The sequence below is a fragment of the Corythoichthys intestinalis genome, chromosome 20, assembly GCF_030265065.1.
Source record: "Corythoichthys intestinalis isolate RoL2023-P3 chromosome 20, ASM3026506v1, whole genome shotgun sequence".
Taxonomy (NCBI): Eukaryota; Metazoa; Chordata; class Actinopteri; order Syngnathiformes; family Syngnathidae; genus Corythoichthys; species Corythoichthys intestinalis.
The window spans coordinates 6672501-6687685 of NC_080414.1; the positions used below are offsets into that span (position 1 = coordinate 6672501).

General features: G+C 39.8%; 1 protein-coding gene across 10 annotated transcripts in view; it reads left to right on the plus strand.

The window, feature by feature from the left end:
• Positions 1-7276, plus strand: part of ctnnd2a (catenin (cadherin-associated protein), delta 2a) — a 542938-nt gene extending 535662 nt beyond the window's left edge. For 8 of the 10 annotated variants that reach the window (XM_057823756.1, XM_057823757.1, XM_057823759.1 and 5 more), the window contains 3 exons: positions 2313-2444; positions 2716-2786; positions 5651-7276. In XM_057823756.1, coding sequence (XP_057679739.1) covers positions 2313-2444; positions 2716-2786; positions 5651-6061 — 614 coding nt within the window. In that variant the 3' untranslated portion in view covers positions 6062-7276. The remainder of the gene's footprint in view (positions 1-2312; positions 2445-2715; positions 2787-5650) is intronic. The other 2 variants (XM_057823762.1, XM_057823758.1) reach the window with 1 other exon arrangement.
• Positions 7277-15185: the final 7909 nt, after the last annotated feature.

Sequence of the window (15185 nt, forward strand, 5' to 3'; positions counted from 1 at the left end):
CAAAAACGGCATTTGTTCAAAGATAAACTGCAGTTGTCCTCACTGTATTATGGGATATTTACACCAAAACTGGTAAAAGTATTTGACAGCGGCACCATAAGACCAAATGAACCACCATGAAGCTTTGAACCAATTGGCTGAAAAGTTTCATTGCTTCAAGAAGCTTCATTTGGCCATCACTGCTCCCATGGGGGAGACTGTCACCCTCTGCTGCCACCTGCTGTCAACACTGTGGTCGTCCAACATGCCTCCTAGCATGCATTGCAGGGAATTCTGCAAAGATGGCAGAGAAACACAAGAGACAAAAAGTTTTCTCAGATAAGGGAAAAAAGGGAGGCTATCAGGGATAAGAATAAACATTGGCCTGGCTTTCACTCAATGCCGTGACCCCACCACAGGTGGGGTTAGCCACACTAAGCCACACAGTTGCTAACCGTCATATGCTATTGTTAAGCCACAACTGGACTGGATTCATTACCTTATTACTAGTCATCCTTCACATAGCCGCTGGAAACGGATATGGCGTAGAATCAATCTGCAGGCTACCGGGAGATGATGATTTTACGACACTGTGCGGGTGTTCGCTGGTCCTCATGAGAAACTCATTCTTCCTTAAGGCAAAACACTACCGCTTTTGTCCGCAGGTGTCGCTAAAATCGACCAAAACTGAAAAGTTACCTAGTGTTGCTTTAACTTGGAAATATTTTGGTTAATGTGTAGACAATTTAAATGTAAAACTGTTGCCAAGAAGCATTTTATTTACTGTAATTTTCGCACTGTAAGGCGCACCCGACTATAAGCTGCCACCCACCAAATTTGGCACGAAAACTACATTTGTTCATAGATTAGCCACACTGAACTATAAGCCGCAGCTGTCCTCACCGTATTATGGGATATTTACACCAAAAGATATTAACACTGTTTGAAAGCGGCATTATAAGACTGTCATAAGACCAAATGAACCATCATGAAGCTTTGAACCAATTGGCTGCAAAGGTTCATTGCTTCAAGAAGCTTCATTACGCCATTACTGCTACCTTGGGGGAGACAGTCAACCTCTGCTGCCTCCTGCTGTCAAAATTCTGTTCGTCCAGCATGCCTCCTAGCATGCAATGCAGCACTTCAGATGTAAATAACAATCAAAATTATTGTTCTGTGCTCATTATTTCTTCAGTTACTGTTCCAGTTTTTTTCATTAATTGCTAACTCTGGTATGTGGTAACACTTTATTTGACAGTGGCGCTATAAAACTGTCATAAGGCCATCATAATTATGACATGACACTGCCATGAGCATTAATGAATGCTTATGACAGACGTCATTTTGTGTGATTCGGCAAATTATCTCACTTTTGAATAGATGTAAAAGATCCGAGCTGGACTTGAATGGAGTGTTGGTGACAAAATTTGCCAGATGATACTTAATGACACCTGTCATAAGCATTCATTTATGCCCATGACACTGTCATAATCATCTACCGTACTGGCCCGAATATGTTTTTTGCATTGAAATAAGACTGAAAAAGTGGGAGTTGTCTTATAATCGGGGTCTAGACATTATACCCATTCACCACGCTAGATGGCGCCAGATATCACTGAAGCGAATGCTGAACTTGAGGATTAATGTTCTGTCATGACATATCTCAGCTACTCTCAAGCTTAACCAGTTTGCATTATTTTATTGCAGTGTTTTTCCTTATTCAGATTTGTTTCAAGACTACAGTTAGTTAGACCTCACTTTGATGGTTAATGCAGTTATTGCAATTTTGTTGTTTTATCACAATAGATTGGTTTGTTTACATTTCAAAAACCAGAAGCCATTCATTTACGAATGTGATTGCACTTTAGTTTACATATTTAAATGTTCAGATATTAAGATTTGAATGAGGCAAAATAATATGCTTTTTCCCTCAAATATATTGCTATAATCATTTGCTTCAGGTTTCTGTAATTATTTTCTGTATAAAAATTAATTTGGTGTTCAAAAAGTCTTTTTTCAAACTTGAGTCTTGAAAAAGAGGGGGTCGTCTTATAATCAGGGCCGTCTTATATTCGGGCCAATACGGTACTTATGACGTATACGAAAATTACCATACTTTTTTTCCCCCCTTTATATATTTTCTTTGGCCAGCAATGCAAATAATTGTATTGTATGTAAGTGTTTAGCAGGTGAAACTATATGCTGTCATGGTCATTATGGAATAATGAATACACACCTTGGAAGGCCAAAAAATGTGCAATCGTGCACAAATACGGACATGCAGGGGTGTGAAGTCTCATGCTGTTCTCATTATTTTGTGCGCGTGTGTGTAGCGAGCGCTCCAGCTTCTCCGAGAGAAATGATGAGTCTGAAGGAACGCAAGATGGACTACGATTCCACTGCAACCAACGCAGGTTTCCATAGCAACAAAGGCGAGCACACATCCCGGAAAGATGGCATGGCAGGTGTGTATGAGTTTATGTGCGCGTTTGTGTGTGGTGGGTCTTTCTTTACAGACACGTTCATTATGTTGCCTTTCTTCCCTAAATTGTCATGCACAATTCTTTTTGTATGCAGGGTATACAGTATATTCGTTTTTTTCATGATCATTACTGTGGTTCTATAAGTACAGATTCCTTTAATCATTGTGGAATAAAAATACTTTTAATCTCTGGGAAAATAGTGGCACTGCACATATCATACGTCACTATTTATCATCTGTCTCTCCCTTTCAAGTTTCATGTGGAACGTCGACATTGTTCCGAAACTCATACCTGACTGCCAGTGATGATATCAAGCCAAATCAGGTGAGCCAATAGTCCAAAATATAATGTCCCTGTATGCACTGTCAAAAAGCATATCCAGCACGCTCTCACGTTGGCATATCCTGTCAAGAGATAATAGCTAGGTAGAATTTAAAGTTACTGGTATTAAAATAGCTTTAAAAAATCTAAAAAATGGCATGTCTCAATTAGTTGTACACTATTCTGTACCTTAATTCACCTCCCTTTTTTATTCTGGAAAAATACAAGGCTGTATTACCTTTCCCTATAGCTGTTTGCTACAAATGAGTTGGTCAAACATAGGCACGTGGCCCAACTTGCTAATTTTTTTAAATGAAATACTTTTTTGCATTTACTAGTGAGCTCAAATTTGAAACTTCAGATTTGATGTGATCGTTATGGTGGGAGTGAAGTTACTTCATAAGAAGTTTGGCAAATAGAGAAAACTTTTTTTTAAAGGCATCAATCTTTTATATGAACATAACACAAGATAATTACATATTGTCTATAATAAATTTTATCATAGTGTTGCCTTAGGTACAGTATGTCCACTTAATGCTAACAAATTCTGTAAAACGCCCTTGACATGCTAACATTAGCATCAATTGTCCCAGTCCACAAAGAGTGTGGCTACACATGTAGACAAATAACACATACATACATACATACAGTACAGCAATACAGCACTCCTGTAACGAGTCACGTGACATTTTGGAGGGAAAATGACAAGCAGTACATGTCCAAGCATTTGGACATTTAGGGATGTACGTAGTTCCCATGCAGTGTACTCACTTTTGTTGCCAGGGGTTTAGATATTAATGGCTACCGTAATTTCCCGAATATAACGCACACTTTTTTTCCTATTCTATTATATATATATATATATATATATATATATATATATATATATATATATATATAAACCGATTTTTTTTTTTTTTTTATTAACACGGCCACGTTGTGTTGAAGAAACTATGCGGCGATTCGTTGCCGACCATTACGGTACGTGACGTCACCATTTTGTTTCGGTAATACTCAGGGGTGAAAGTGGACCGGAACGAGCCGGCTCTCCGTACAGGCATGAGTTTTCGACCGGGAACACCGTTCCGACGGTACTTTGATCCCGAAAATATGACGGCAACAGTCAAAATCCTATGTGTGATGGTTGGTTTAAAGTATTGTATTTTGTCAAATGATGCTCTCTGGTGGCGGAGTTGGGTGTGTCTGAACTCTTGGCTTTTATGACTGAGAAGCAGATGTTTCTGACATGGCTAAGGGACAGCTACTTACTCTGGTTCGGCCCACTTGAAGCTGTAAGTTGTTTCAGTTGATGTATGTTGGTGTTGGCATTTGTAGTTAAATTTGGAGGTACTGTTTGCTTGGTTATGTTTAGCGATTTGCTATGAGAGAAGTGTGAATACGTTAGCATTCATAGCATCCAAGCTAGCGGACTTTATTATGCAGACTGGGCTGAATTGATTTACTAAATTTACATATTGATCGTACTGGAGGAACGAATGATCACCAATTGTTTTGTGTAAAATGTTTATTGTTAATATGTGTATCATTTTCAACATGAGTGCATGTATGTGTTGCAGCTTTATGATTCATCAAAAGTGAACAAGTAAAAGCTTCAAATTAAAAATCCACTTTTGCCTCGTTTTTTGCTGTCTGTCAACCTAAACAAATTCACGTTTAGTGAGGACAGAACACTATGTTACAAAAAAAAAAAAAAAAAAATAGAAAACACTTGGTGAATTGATGCAATAAAAAGTCAGTGGTTTGAGGAGGTTTAACCCCCCCCCCAAAAAAAAAAAAAAAAAAAAAATCTGGCTCCGTGGCGACCTTCTTGACAGGGAGTTCCAGCAAGAAATTCTAACCACTTTCACCCTTGGTAATACTTCACTCTGATCGGCCGAATGATTTCGTCGGCGTTAAATTCTGCTTTTTTCACTCTTCATAAATCACAGAATTTAGTTTCTTGAACTCATTTGAGTGGACGTTTATTGCAGCTCCGCAATTCGGACTATAACAAATGTAAGGACACACACTTCCTTTGTCCGTCAACTATATCGGTCCCTCGGGAAACTCAAACCCAAATAACAATAGTTCATATTGTTACTGTCGTGTCGACAGCGATGAGCTCTATCGGATTTCCGACTTACCTTCTCACTTTCATTTTACCGTATCAATCCATGGAAGAAACATTTATTCATCATGATGAAACGAGCAAGTTATACAGCAGCCTTTAAAAGAAAAGTCACATATGTTTTGTTTTCTCCTAGATTCTGGTAAATTGGAGAAGTTGTCAAATCATATTATTACCGTAAATATTGTCAGTTTATGGTAATGTTTTGAACTACCAATATCCTATGCTTGTGCTGTGTTTCACCAGTCAGTAAAATGACATTTCTGTATCTGTACGCGAGCTCTGTTTTCTTGTATTCTTCTATTTATTGGTGCTAAAATTAGGGTGCGCGTTATAAATGGGTACAGTAATTTTCCCTAGATTTTACAAGTAAATTTGGGGTGCACATTATACACGGGTGCGCCTTATATTCGGGAAATTACGGTATATTTTGAGTTATTTTGAGGGGAAAATAAATTAACTCCATTATATAAGCTGCACACAGAGTACATTTCATTGTGTCAAAGTGTCATTTTGTCAGTGTTGTCCAATGAAAAGGTATACTTAAATATCTGCAGAAATGCGAGGGGTGTACTCACTTTTGTGATACACTGTATAAAATGAATAGACAGCATGGACCCCCTACCTCTTTCCTTTTGTGTTTATGAACACTGCCTGAAACCCTTTTCTCCCATCACCTCCCCTTCCACATTCCTCCATCCCTCCCCTCACTGCACTCCCTCCCTGACACCCCCCAAAGGCTCCAGTTCAACCCTGCACCATGGTCCCCCAGCCTCTGCAGGACAGTCCGTCAACAGTCGTGCTAAAAGACTACGACCATTACCCGCCCCCTCCCTCCTTCCCCCAGCCTCTGCCTCCGCAGCCTCCTCCTCACAGCCAGAGCCGGAGTTTCGACGAGGCCTACTACGAGGACCAGGGACAACCTCCTCCGAGCCAGCCGCAGGTGCAGACGCAGGCCCAGCCTCAGGCCCAACCCCAGCAACCTCCCAGCACCGCCGGCCCGCCCCGGGACCCACGAGAGGACCTGCGCATGCACCTGGGCCTAAAATCCACCGGCAACTATGTAGACTTCTATTCAGCATCGCGGCCATACAGCGAACTAAACTACGAGACCAGCCACTATCCAGCCTCACCTGACTCGTGGGTCTAATACCAGACTGTAATAATAGTGATGACGATTAGGGGTTTAAAAGTGTCTAAGTGTATGGAAGGGATATTTTTTTCCAAGCACATCAAGTAGTCTCGAACCCCCTGACAAGGACTTTTTTTGTGTTCTCTCCAAACAAAAGAAAATAATGAAGCCAGGTCAAGTGACAATGCATGTGCATGCCAACATTTTCTTTCTTTTTTTTTTGTTTTTAACAACCACCCACTTTATCTTTAATCTCAGCCCTGCTCCATTGAGTGAGTGAAGGTTTGTGAAGGGGCCTTGAAGGCAGTGGGCAGTATAAATAGAGAAAGAAAGCAAAGAATAAGCCACATAGCGATGAATAAAGAAGGTGGGCGAGGGATGACCGCGTAATGGAGATGGAATGAGTTAAGAGGTTTTATTCGCAGAAGGAGTTCTGACCTTTTGAGAGGATGACTTGCCGGAATCGTATCAGACACGACGAGAAAAGTGGGTTTTTCCCACTTCACCTAAACGTAGCACTGCTTCTTTTCCCCTGCACTTCTGTTGTTGTTATTCTTGCCTTTTTGCCTATGGAAGTCTATGAATTCATTTGAAAGGAATGTCATCCTTTTTTTCTACTTTTTTAGATTTTTCAAGAAGTCATTTTACGTATCCCATATGTGACGTGCGCACTTTTTTAACGCTATTTGTTTGAAAGCAACAAAAATATGTAAAATAAGAATACAAAAAGCAGACCAAGATGGAAGTCGGCACGATCCCAGCTTTGCAGTATTTGTGTTTGCCGACCTTCACCAGTTGAATATTGTGGTGGAAAATGGAAGTGCACACGAGGAGAGTCGTTCAATTGTTGAGAAAGAAGTGCTTTTTCACTGCCTAAAAAAATACATGCAAGCACAGTTTGTGTTTGGGAAGTTTTGTCTTGTCTTTTAGTGGGGCGCATCACCACTTCTGCAGGAGGAATTGGACAATCCAATGTAAACTAAAGTGATAAAAGGACAAAAAGGACCTTTGACCCCTCATGGATCAATCCTGGATGGCTTTAAAGGAACATTGTCTCATTTTCTAGACACTGACTGGATGTCTCGCTCTGCTGTTTGTAACCTTTTTGTTGCCGTACCCATGAAACTGGGAACTGTGGGTAAGTTCCCTTAGATGTACAGCTCAGTGGACCTCAGTGTCAGCTGAGCATACAGTGGGGCAAATAGGTATTTAGTCAACCACCAATTGTGCAAGTTCTCCTACTTGAAAAGATTAGAGAGGCCTGTAATTGTAAACATGGGTAAACCTCAACCATGAGAGACAGAATGTGGTGGGGGGGGGGGAATCACATTGTTTGATTTTTAAAGAATTTATTTCCAAATTAGAGTGGAAAATACGTATTTGGTCACCTACAAACAAGCAAGATTTCTGGCTGTCAAAGAGGTCTAACTTCTTCTAACTAGGATCCACTCGTTACCTGTTTTAACTCATTATCGGTATAAAAGACACCTGTCCACAATCTCAGTCAGTCACACTCCAAACTCCACTATGGCCAAGACCAAAGAGCTGTCGAAGGACACCAGAGACAAAATTGTAGACCTGCACCAGGCTGGGAAGACTGAATCTGCAATAGGTAAAACGCTTGGTGTAAAGAAATCAACTGTGGGAGCAATTATTAGAAAATGGAAGACATACAAGACTAGGGCTGCAGCTATCGAATATTTTAGTAGTCGAATAATCGATGGACTACTTAGTTCGAATAATCAAGTAATCGGATAAGGAACATGAAAAATTAAAATAACTGAGCTGAGCCTCAAACGGGATAAAAATAAATAAAAAATGAGGATCTATGTACAAAAGAACAGTTGGCTAGCTAACATAGAAAATGTCTGCTAGCTTAAATGCTATAAAATGCTTGTATTTTTTTTTTTTTTTTTTTTACAATTCTCTTAAAAGGTTGAGACACATATTCCCACAAAAAATTACTCAATATACCTATAAACTAAATTATGAATGCATAAAAAACATTAGCTCAAACAAAAACTTAGCTTACGTTGGTCCTAACAGGGAGCAGTTGGATTCAGCCATATGAAAAGAGGCAGACCAGAGGGCAGTGTATCCACCCTAATCAATAAAACTAAACCATTTCAACGCCACTTTAGTTAAACGAATACTCGAAGCAGCAAAATTTAATTCGAATACTTTTTTTCTAATCGAATACTCGAGTTAATCGATTAATCGTTGCAGCACTATACAAGACCACTGATAATCTCCCTCGATCTGGGGCTCCATGCAAGATCTCACCCCGTGGTGTCAAAATGATAACAAGAACGGTGAGCAAAAATCCCAGACCCACACGGGGGGACCTAGTGAATGGCCTACAGAGAGCTGGGACCACAGTAACAAAAGGCGCTTTCGCACTGTAGGAATTTGAGTACTTGGCTCCTTTAACTATCCCACCCTCCTGTAGTTCGAGGAGCTATCCTTCGCGAAGCAGTCGTGTTCGCAAAAGGGGTACTACGCCCAATACGACCTGCTGTGACGTTTTAGTCTGCGCCAGTGACGCATTATTTACTCGCCAGTCGCCACACCAAGCAGCGGCGCATAAGCTAAACGGAAGACAACGAAATGGAGACCGTTGAAGACACAGCAGCAATTCTTGCATGTTTGAAGGGAATCGTTTCCATCAGCGAGGAATCCCAGCGTCTAACGACGAGACTGGTAGCACACATTAAAAGACAACAGAGCCAAAGGCAAGCAATGTTTCTTCGTTTCATGGAGACCGAAAGGGTAGCAGACGACCGTAGAAGACAAAGGAGGCTACGGGTAAGTGTAAAACAATGTATTTGACGTGTTTACTAAGGATGTAAGTGTTCACGTGATGCGCGAAAAGTAAGGGGCGTGTTTGCCGCTGATTTCAGCGAATCACTAAAGAGCTACGTAATATCGTTCCTGCGGCCCCGCGGAAAGTACTCACTTCAGAGTCGGCGCTAAAATGTAGCTCGGAAGACGAGGTCCGCGTCCTAGGTTCCTACATATCCGAACACACAAAATGACGTCATCCACCCCCAAAAGGGTCGAGGAACTATGTATAGTTACAACAGTGCGAAAGCGCCTACAGGGTACTATCAGTAACACAATGCGCCGCCAGGGACTCAAATCCTGCACTGCCAGACATGTCCCCCTGCTGAAGCCAGTACACGTCCAGGCCCGTGTGAAGAGTTAAAGAAAACGTTTGGCCTCCGTTATTGCCAACAAAGGGTACATAACAAAGTGTTGAGATGAAATTTTGGTATTGACCAAATACTTATTGTCCACTCTAATTTGGAAATAAATTCTTTAAAAATCAAACAATGTGATTTTCTGTTGTTTTTTTTTTCCATATTCTGTCTCTCATGGTTGAGGTTTACCCATGTTGACAATTACAGGCCTTTCTAATATTTTCAAGTGGGAGAACTTGCACAATTAGTGATTGACTAAATACTTATTTGCCCCACTGTATGTTGACGCGTGTACGGGTGAGTGCGTGTTTGTGTGCATGTAGTTGACAGAACGCGTGGCCTGTGCGTAGACACATTAACTCGGGTGAGCGTATTTATGCATGCATGTGTGATGTAGTGTGCGTATGCCTCTATCGTGTGTCTGTGTGCGCGTGGGTTTCTGTACAAAAAAATGTCCACACAAGGCATTCCTACCGAAAGTCAGTCCGGTTTTTCCCCAACCGCGGTACAAATCACTAGAATGAAATGTTGATATAGAATCACAAATGTATAAATATATGAATATAAATATAAATATATAATTTTTATGTGCAGATATCTGTGTCACTAAAGCGCAACCAATGTTTGCAGAGGGGGAAAAAATGATGTGGTGTACAAACAGAACTTCAGTTCACTCGCTCCGCTTTTGGAAATTGCGGCTCCCTGCCCTTCCTTCCCTACGCTGACGAGACTAAAGAGAAATCCTTCCTGAAGATGCTCAGGCTCTGGTGCGAGTTGTGTGTTATTGTGTATCCATGCTTCTTAAATGACCCTGCTGAGAGAGGACCGTACTTGAACACAAGGAGAAATAAATAAAAAAATGACTCTTTGCAAATGAATGTGATTGTGTTTTTCTGGGTTTCACAGTTGTTTTTACAGTTGTACCTGCTATCGACGCAAAACCAGGCTTTTAGTTATGGTTTTAAGCACAAGAAGCTGCTATCATGATGAAGGTGAGTACTGTTGGTTGCTGTTTTGTTAAGCAGTTGGCCTCCTATCAGTAGGGGACCAATTTTCAAAAACTTATAATTAGGGCTGTCAAGCGATTACATTTTTTAATTGAGTTAATTACAGCTTAAAAATTAATCGTAATTAATCGCAATTCAAACCATCTCTAAAATATGCCATATTTTTCTGTAAATCATTGTCGGAATGGAAAGATAAGACACAAGACAGATATATACATTCAACATACGGTACATAAGTACTGTATTTGTTTATTATAACAATAAATCAACAAGATGGCATTTAACATTCTGTTAAAGTGATCCATGGATAGACTTGTAGTTCTTAAAAGATAAATGTTAGTATAAGTTATAGAAATTTTATATTAAAACCCCTCTCATGTTTTCGTTTTAATAAAATTTGTAAAATTTTCAATCAAAAAATAAACTAGTAGCTTGACATTGTTGATGTCAGTCAATCCATCAAATTTATTTATATAGCCCTTTACAAAACCCGAAAGGCCCTCAAAGTGCTTTACAACAAAACATGGCTCAAGATAAATAAAAGGCAGGAAAATATTATACAATGAAATTAAAAAAATAAATATATAAATAATTTTTTTAAAAATGAAATAAAACAAAGACCAGCAAATAAAACAATAAAACCGATAAAATCCAAAGACATTAAAAAACCCTTAAGCAAATAAAACCAGGCTATCCTAAACTGTGTAAAAGGCGAGTCTAAAAAGGTGTGTTTTTACCCGACACCTAAAAAGACCTAGATTCGTGATGGTGCGGATTTCGGGGGGAAGGCTATTCCACAGCCTGTCAATAATTACACAATGCTCATGGTGCTGAAACCCATAAAATCAGTCGCACCCAAGCGCCAGCAGCGGGCGACAAAACACCAAAAACACACAAGTAACAAGTGGACATGACACTGTGCTGTCATTTTAATCTGTTTGAGCGGGGTATGTGCGTTAAATGCGTCAAATATATTAATGTGATTAATTTTAAAAATTAATTACCGCCTGTTGCTATAATTTTGACAGCACTACTTATAATTCAAATATTTCCAAAACCAAAGCAGCTAGCAACCTAAAACCAAAACAGGCACCTCTCTTAGGCACATATGAGTCTCCATGAGCAGCAGCATCAAAAAATTCAAAGTCGTTCCCTGATAAAATCCCAATTATTTTTTAAGTATAACAGAACTTAAAATGGCAATAAAATTCTCAGATTTTACACTAGATGCACTAAAATCCCCAAATGCAGAGATAATCACCTATGTTTTCAGGATCAATAGCAATATTTAACATATACAGTAAGTTTTTGCCTAAATAACTTTTTTTTTTTTTTTTTTTGGGTGCAATTTTGCCATGTTTTTAACAGTTAATAAATCACTCAATTTACACATCAGAAACTTAATACTTGAGGAAAGCATGCAGAATCATCTTAATTTTGCTCAACAAAAGCAAATTTTGCATTTTTCTATATACAATTGCAACTTATTTAGGTTGAATTCCGATGTCACTATTGCCTCAGCACATCTTGCCGGCTATCTGGCCCTCAACTTTTTTGGATTGAAATGTTACATCCAACTAGAAACTGCAATTTCGGGAGAAATTACACCTTGGTCTTTCCTCTGTGGAGATACAAATCTTAGCCCCACTCAGGTCTATCAATAGAATGGACCATAATGCCAGTCAATGGCACTAAACAAAGTAAAAGCTATTAGAAAAGATTGGGAGAGTTGGACGTCCATGGCCGTCAATGGCAGCACCCTCCATAAGCATCATTGTAATTGGGGACATTTGGGGTACACGTCCTATTGATATCTGGTCATTTTTTGTTGATTTGGGCAAAAAAAAAAAATTCCCATTGAAAATGAATGGGAAAAATTTTGGACGTCCATGGACGTCAATGGTATCAACTTACATAAGCGTCAATGGATACCAAGTACATTGGCATCAATAGAATGAACAAACATGAAGAAATGCCATTAGAAATTAATGGGAAGTTTGGACGTCCATGGACGTCAATGGCATCACCCTCCATAAGCAGCAATACAATCGGGGACATTTGGGGGACACGTCCTATTGATATCTGGTCATTTTTTGTTGATTTGGGGAAAAAAAAAAAATTCCCATTGAAAATGAATGGGAAAAATTTTGGACGTCCATGGACGTCAATGGTATCAACTTACATAAGCGTCAATGGAATCCAAGTACATTGGCATCAATAGAATGAACAAACATGAAGAAATGCCATTGGAATGAATGGGAAGTTTGGATGTCCATGAACGTCAATGGCATCACCCTCCATAAGCGGCAATCCAATCAGGGACATTTGGGGGACACGTCCTAATGATATCTAGTCATTTTCTGTTGATTTGGTGAAAAAAAAAAAATTCCCATTGAAAATGAATGGGAAAAATTTTGGACGTCCATGGACGTCAATGGTATCAATTTACATAAGCGTCAATGGAATCCAAGTACATTGGCATCAATAGAGTGAACAAACATGAAGAAATGCCATTGGAAATGAATGGGAAGTTTGGACGTCCGTGGCCGTCAATGGCATCACCCTCCATAAGAGGCAATGCAATCGGGGACATTTGGGGGACACGTCCTATTGATATCTAGTCATTTTCTGTTGATTTGGGGGAAAAAAAAAAATTCCCATTGAAAATGAATGGGAAAATTTTTGGACGTCCATGGACGTCAATGGTATCAACTTACATAAGCGTCAATGGAATCCAAGTACATTGGCATCAATAGAATGAACAAACATGAAGAAATGCCATTGGGATTTAATGGGAAGTTTGGACGTCCATGAACGTCAATGGCATCACCCTCCATAAGCAGCAATGCAATCGGGGACATTTGGGGGACACGTCCTAATGATATCTAGTAATTTTCTGTTGATTTGGGGAGAAAAAAAAAATTTCCCATTGAAAATGAATGGGAAAAATTTTGGACGTCTATGGACGTCAATGGTATCAACTTACATAAGCGTCAATGGAATCCAAGTACATTGGCATCAATAGAATGAACAAACATGAAGAAATGCCATTGGGATTTAATGGGAAGTTTGGACGTCCATGAACGTCAATGGCATCACCCTCCATAAGCGGCAATGCAATCGGGGACATTTGGGGGACACGTCCTAATGATATCTAGTCATTTTCTGTTGATTTGGGGAAAAAAAAAAATTCCCATTGAAAATGAATGGGAAAATTTTGGACGTCCATGGACGTCAATGGTATCAACTTACATAAACGTCAATGGAATCCAAGTACATTGGCATCAATAGAATGAACAAACATGAAGAAATGCCATTGGAAATGAATGGAAAGTTTGGACGTCCGTGGACGTCAATGGCATCACCCTCCATAAGCAGCAATCCAATCGGGAACATTTGGGGGACACGTCCTAATGATATCTAGTCATTTTCTGTTGATTTGGGGAAAAAAAAAAAATTCCCATTGAAAATGAATGGGAAAAATTTTGGACGTCCATGGACGTCAGTGGTATCAACTTACATAAGCGTCAATGGAATCCAAGTACATTTGCATCAATAGAATGAACAAACATGAAGAAATGCCATTGGAAATAAAAGGGAAGTTTGGACGTCCGTGGCCGTCAATGGCATCACCCTCCATAAGAGGCAATGCAATCGGGGACATTTGGGGGAGACGTCCTATTGATATCTAGTCATTTTCTGTTGATTTGGGGAAAAAAAAAAAATTCCCATTGAAAATGAATGGGAAAAATTTTGGACGTCCATGGACGTCAATGGTATCAACTTACATAAGCGTCAATGGAATCCAAGTACATTGGCATCAATAGAATGAACAAACATGAAGAAATGCCATTGGAAATGAATGGGAAGTTTGGACGTCCATGGACGTCAATGGAATCACCCTCCATAAGCGGCAATGCAATCGGGGACATTTGGGGGACACGTCCTAATGATATCTAGTCATTTTCTGTTGATTTGGGGAAAAAAAAAAATTTCCCATTGAAAATGAATGGGAAAATTTTTGGACGTCCATGGACGTCAATGGCAGCACCCCCCATAAGCGTCAATGGAGTTGGGGACGTTTGGGGGACACGTCCTATTGATATCTGGTCATTTTCTGTTGATTTGGGGAAATTTAGTTTTTTCCCCATTGAAAATGAATGGCAAAAATTTTGGACGTCCATGGACGACAATGGCAGCACCCCCTATAAGCCTCAATGGAGTTGGGGACGTTTGGGGGACACGTCCTATTGATATCTGGTCATTTTCTGTTGATTTGGGGAAATGTAGTTTTTTCCCCATTGAAAATGAATGGGAAAAATTTTGGACGTCCATGGCCGTCAATGGCATCGACATCCATATAGTCAATTGAATCCAAGTACATTGGCATCAGTAGATTCGACATGCATGGCCGTCAATGGCATCAATGCAATGTAAATTCCGTTGGAAATCCCATTGGAAGTGAATGGGAACTTTTCCCATTCGAAATGAATGGGATAGTTTTTGGCAAATTTCCGAGGAAGCGTAATTTTTTTCCAAATTCTGTATACAACTTTTATGCCCCTCACCGTCCCGGAATTTTTGATGCCCAAATTATGTGATTTGGTCAAAAATTGTAGGACTAGATACATTTTGAAACTTTTTTTTTTTTCACGGAAAATTGCCGTTTACGGACGAACGGAAAAATTTTCGGGGCCATTTGTAAAGTTTCCTGTGTCACGCGAAAATTCCGGTCGTGCCGATACTTGAACGGTGCCGATCGGTCTCACGGTTCGGGCTGTGAAGCGCGCGTTTTTTTTCCATTCAAAATGAATAGGAAAGTTTTTGGCAAATTTCCGGGGAACCGTAAATTTTTGCCAAATTCTGTATACAACTTTTATGCCCCTCAATGTCCCGGAATTTTTGATGCCCAAATTATGCGATTTGGTCAAAAAT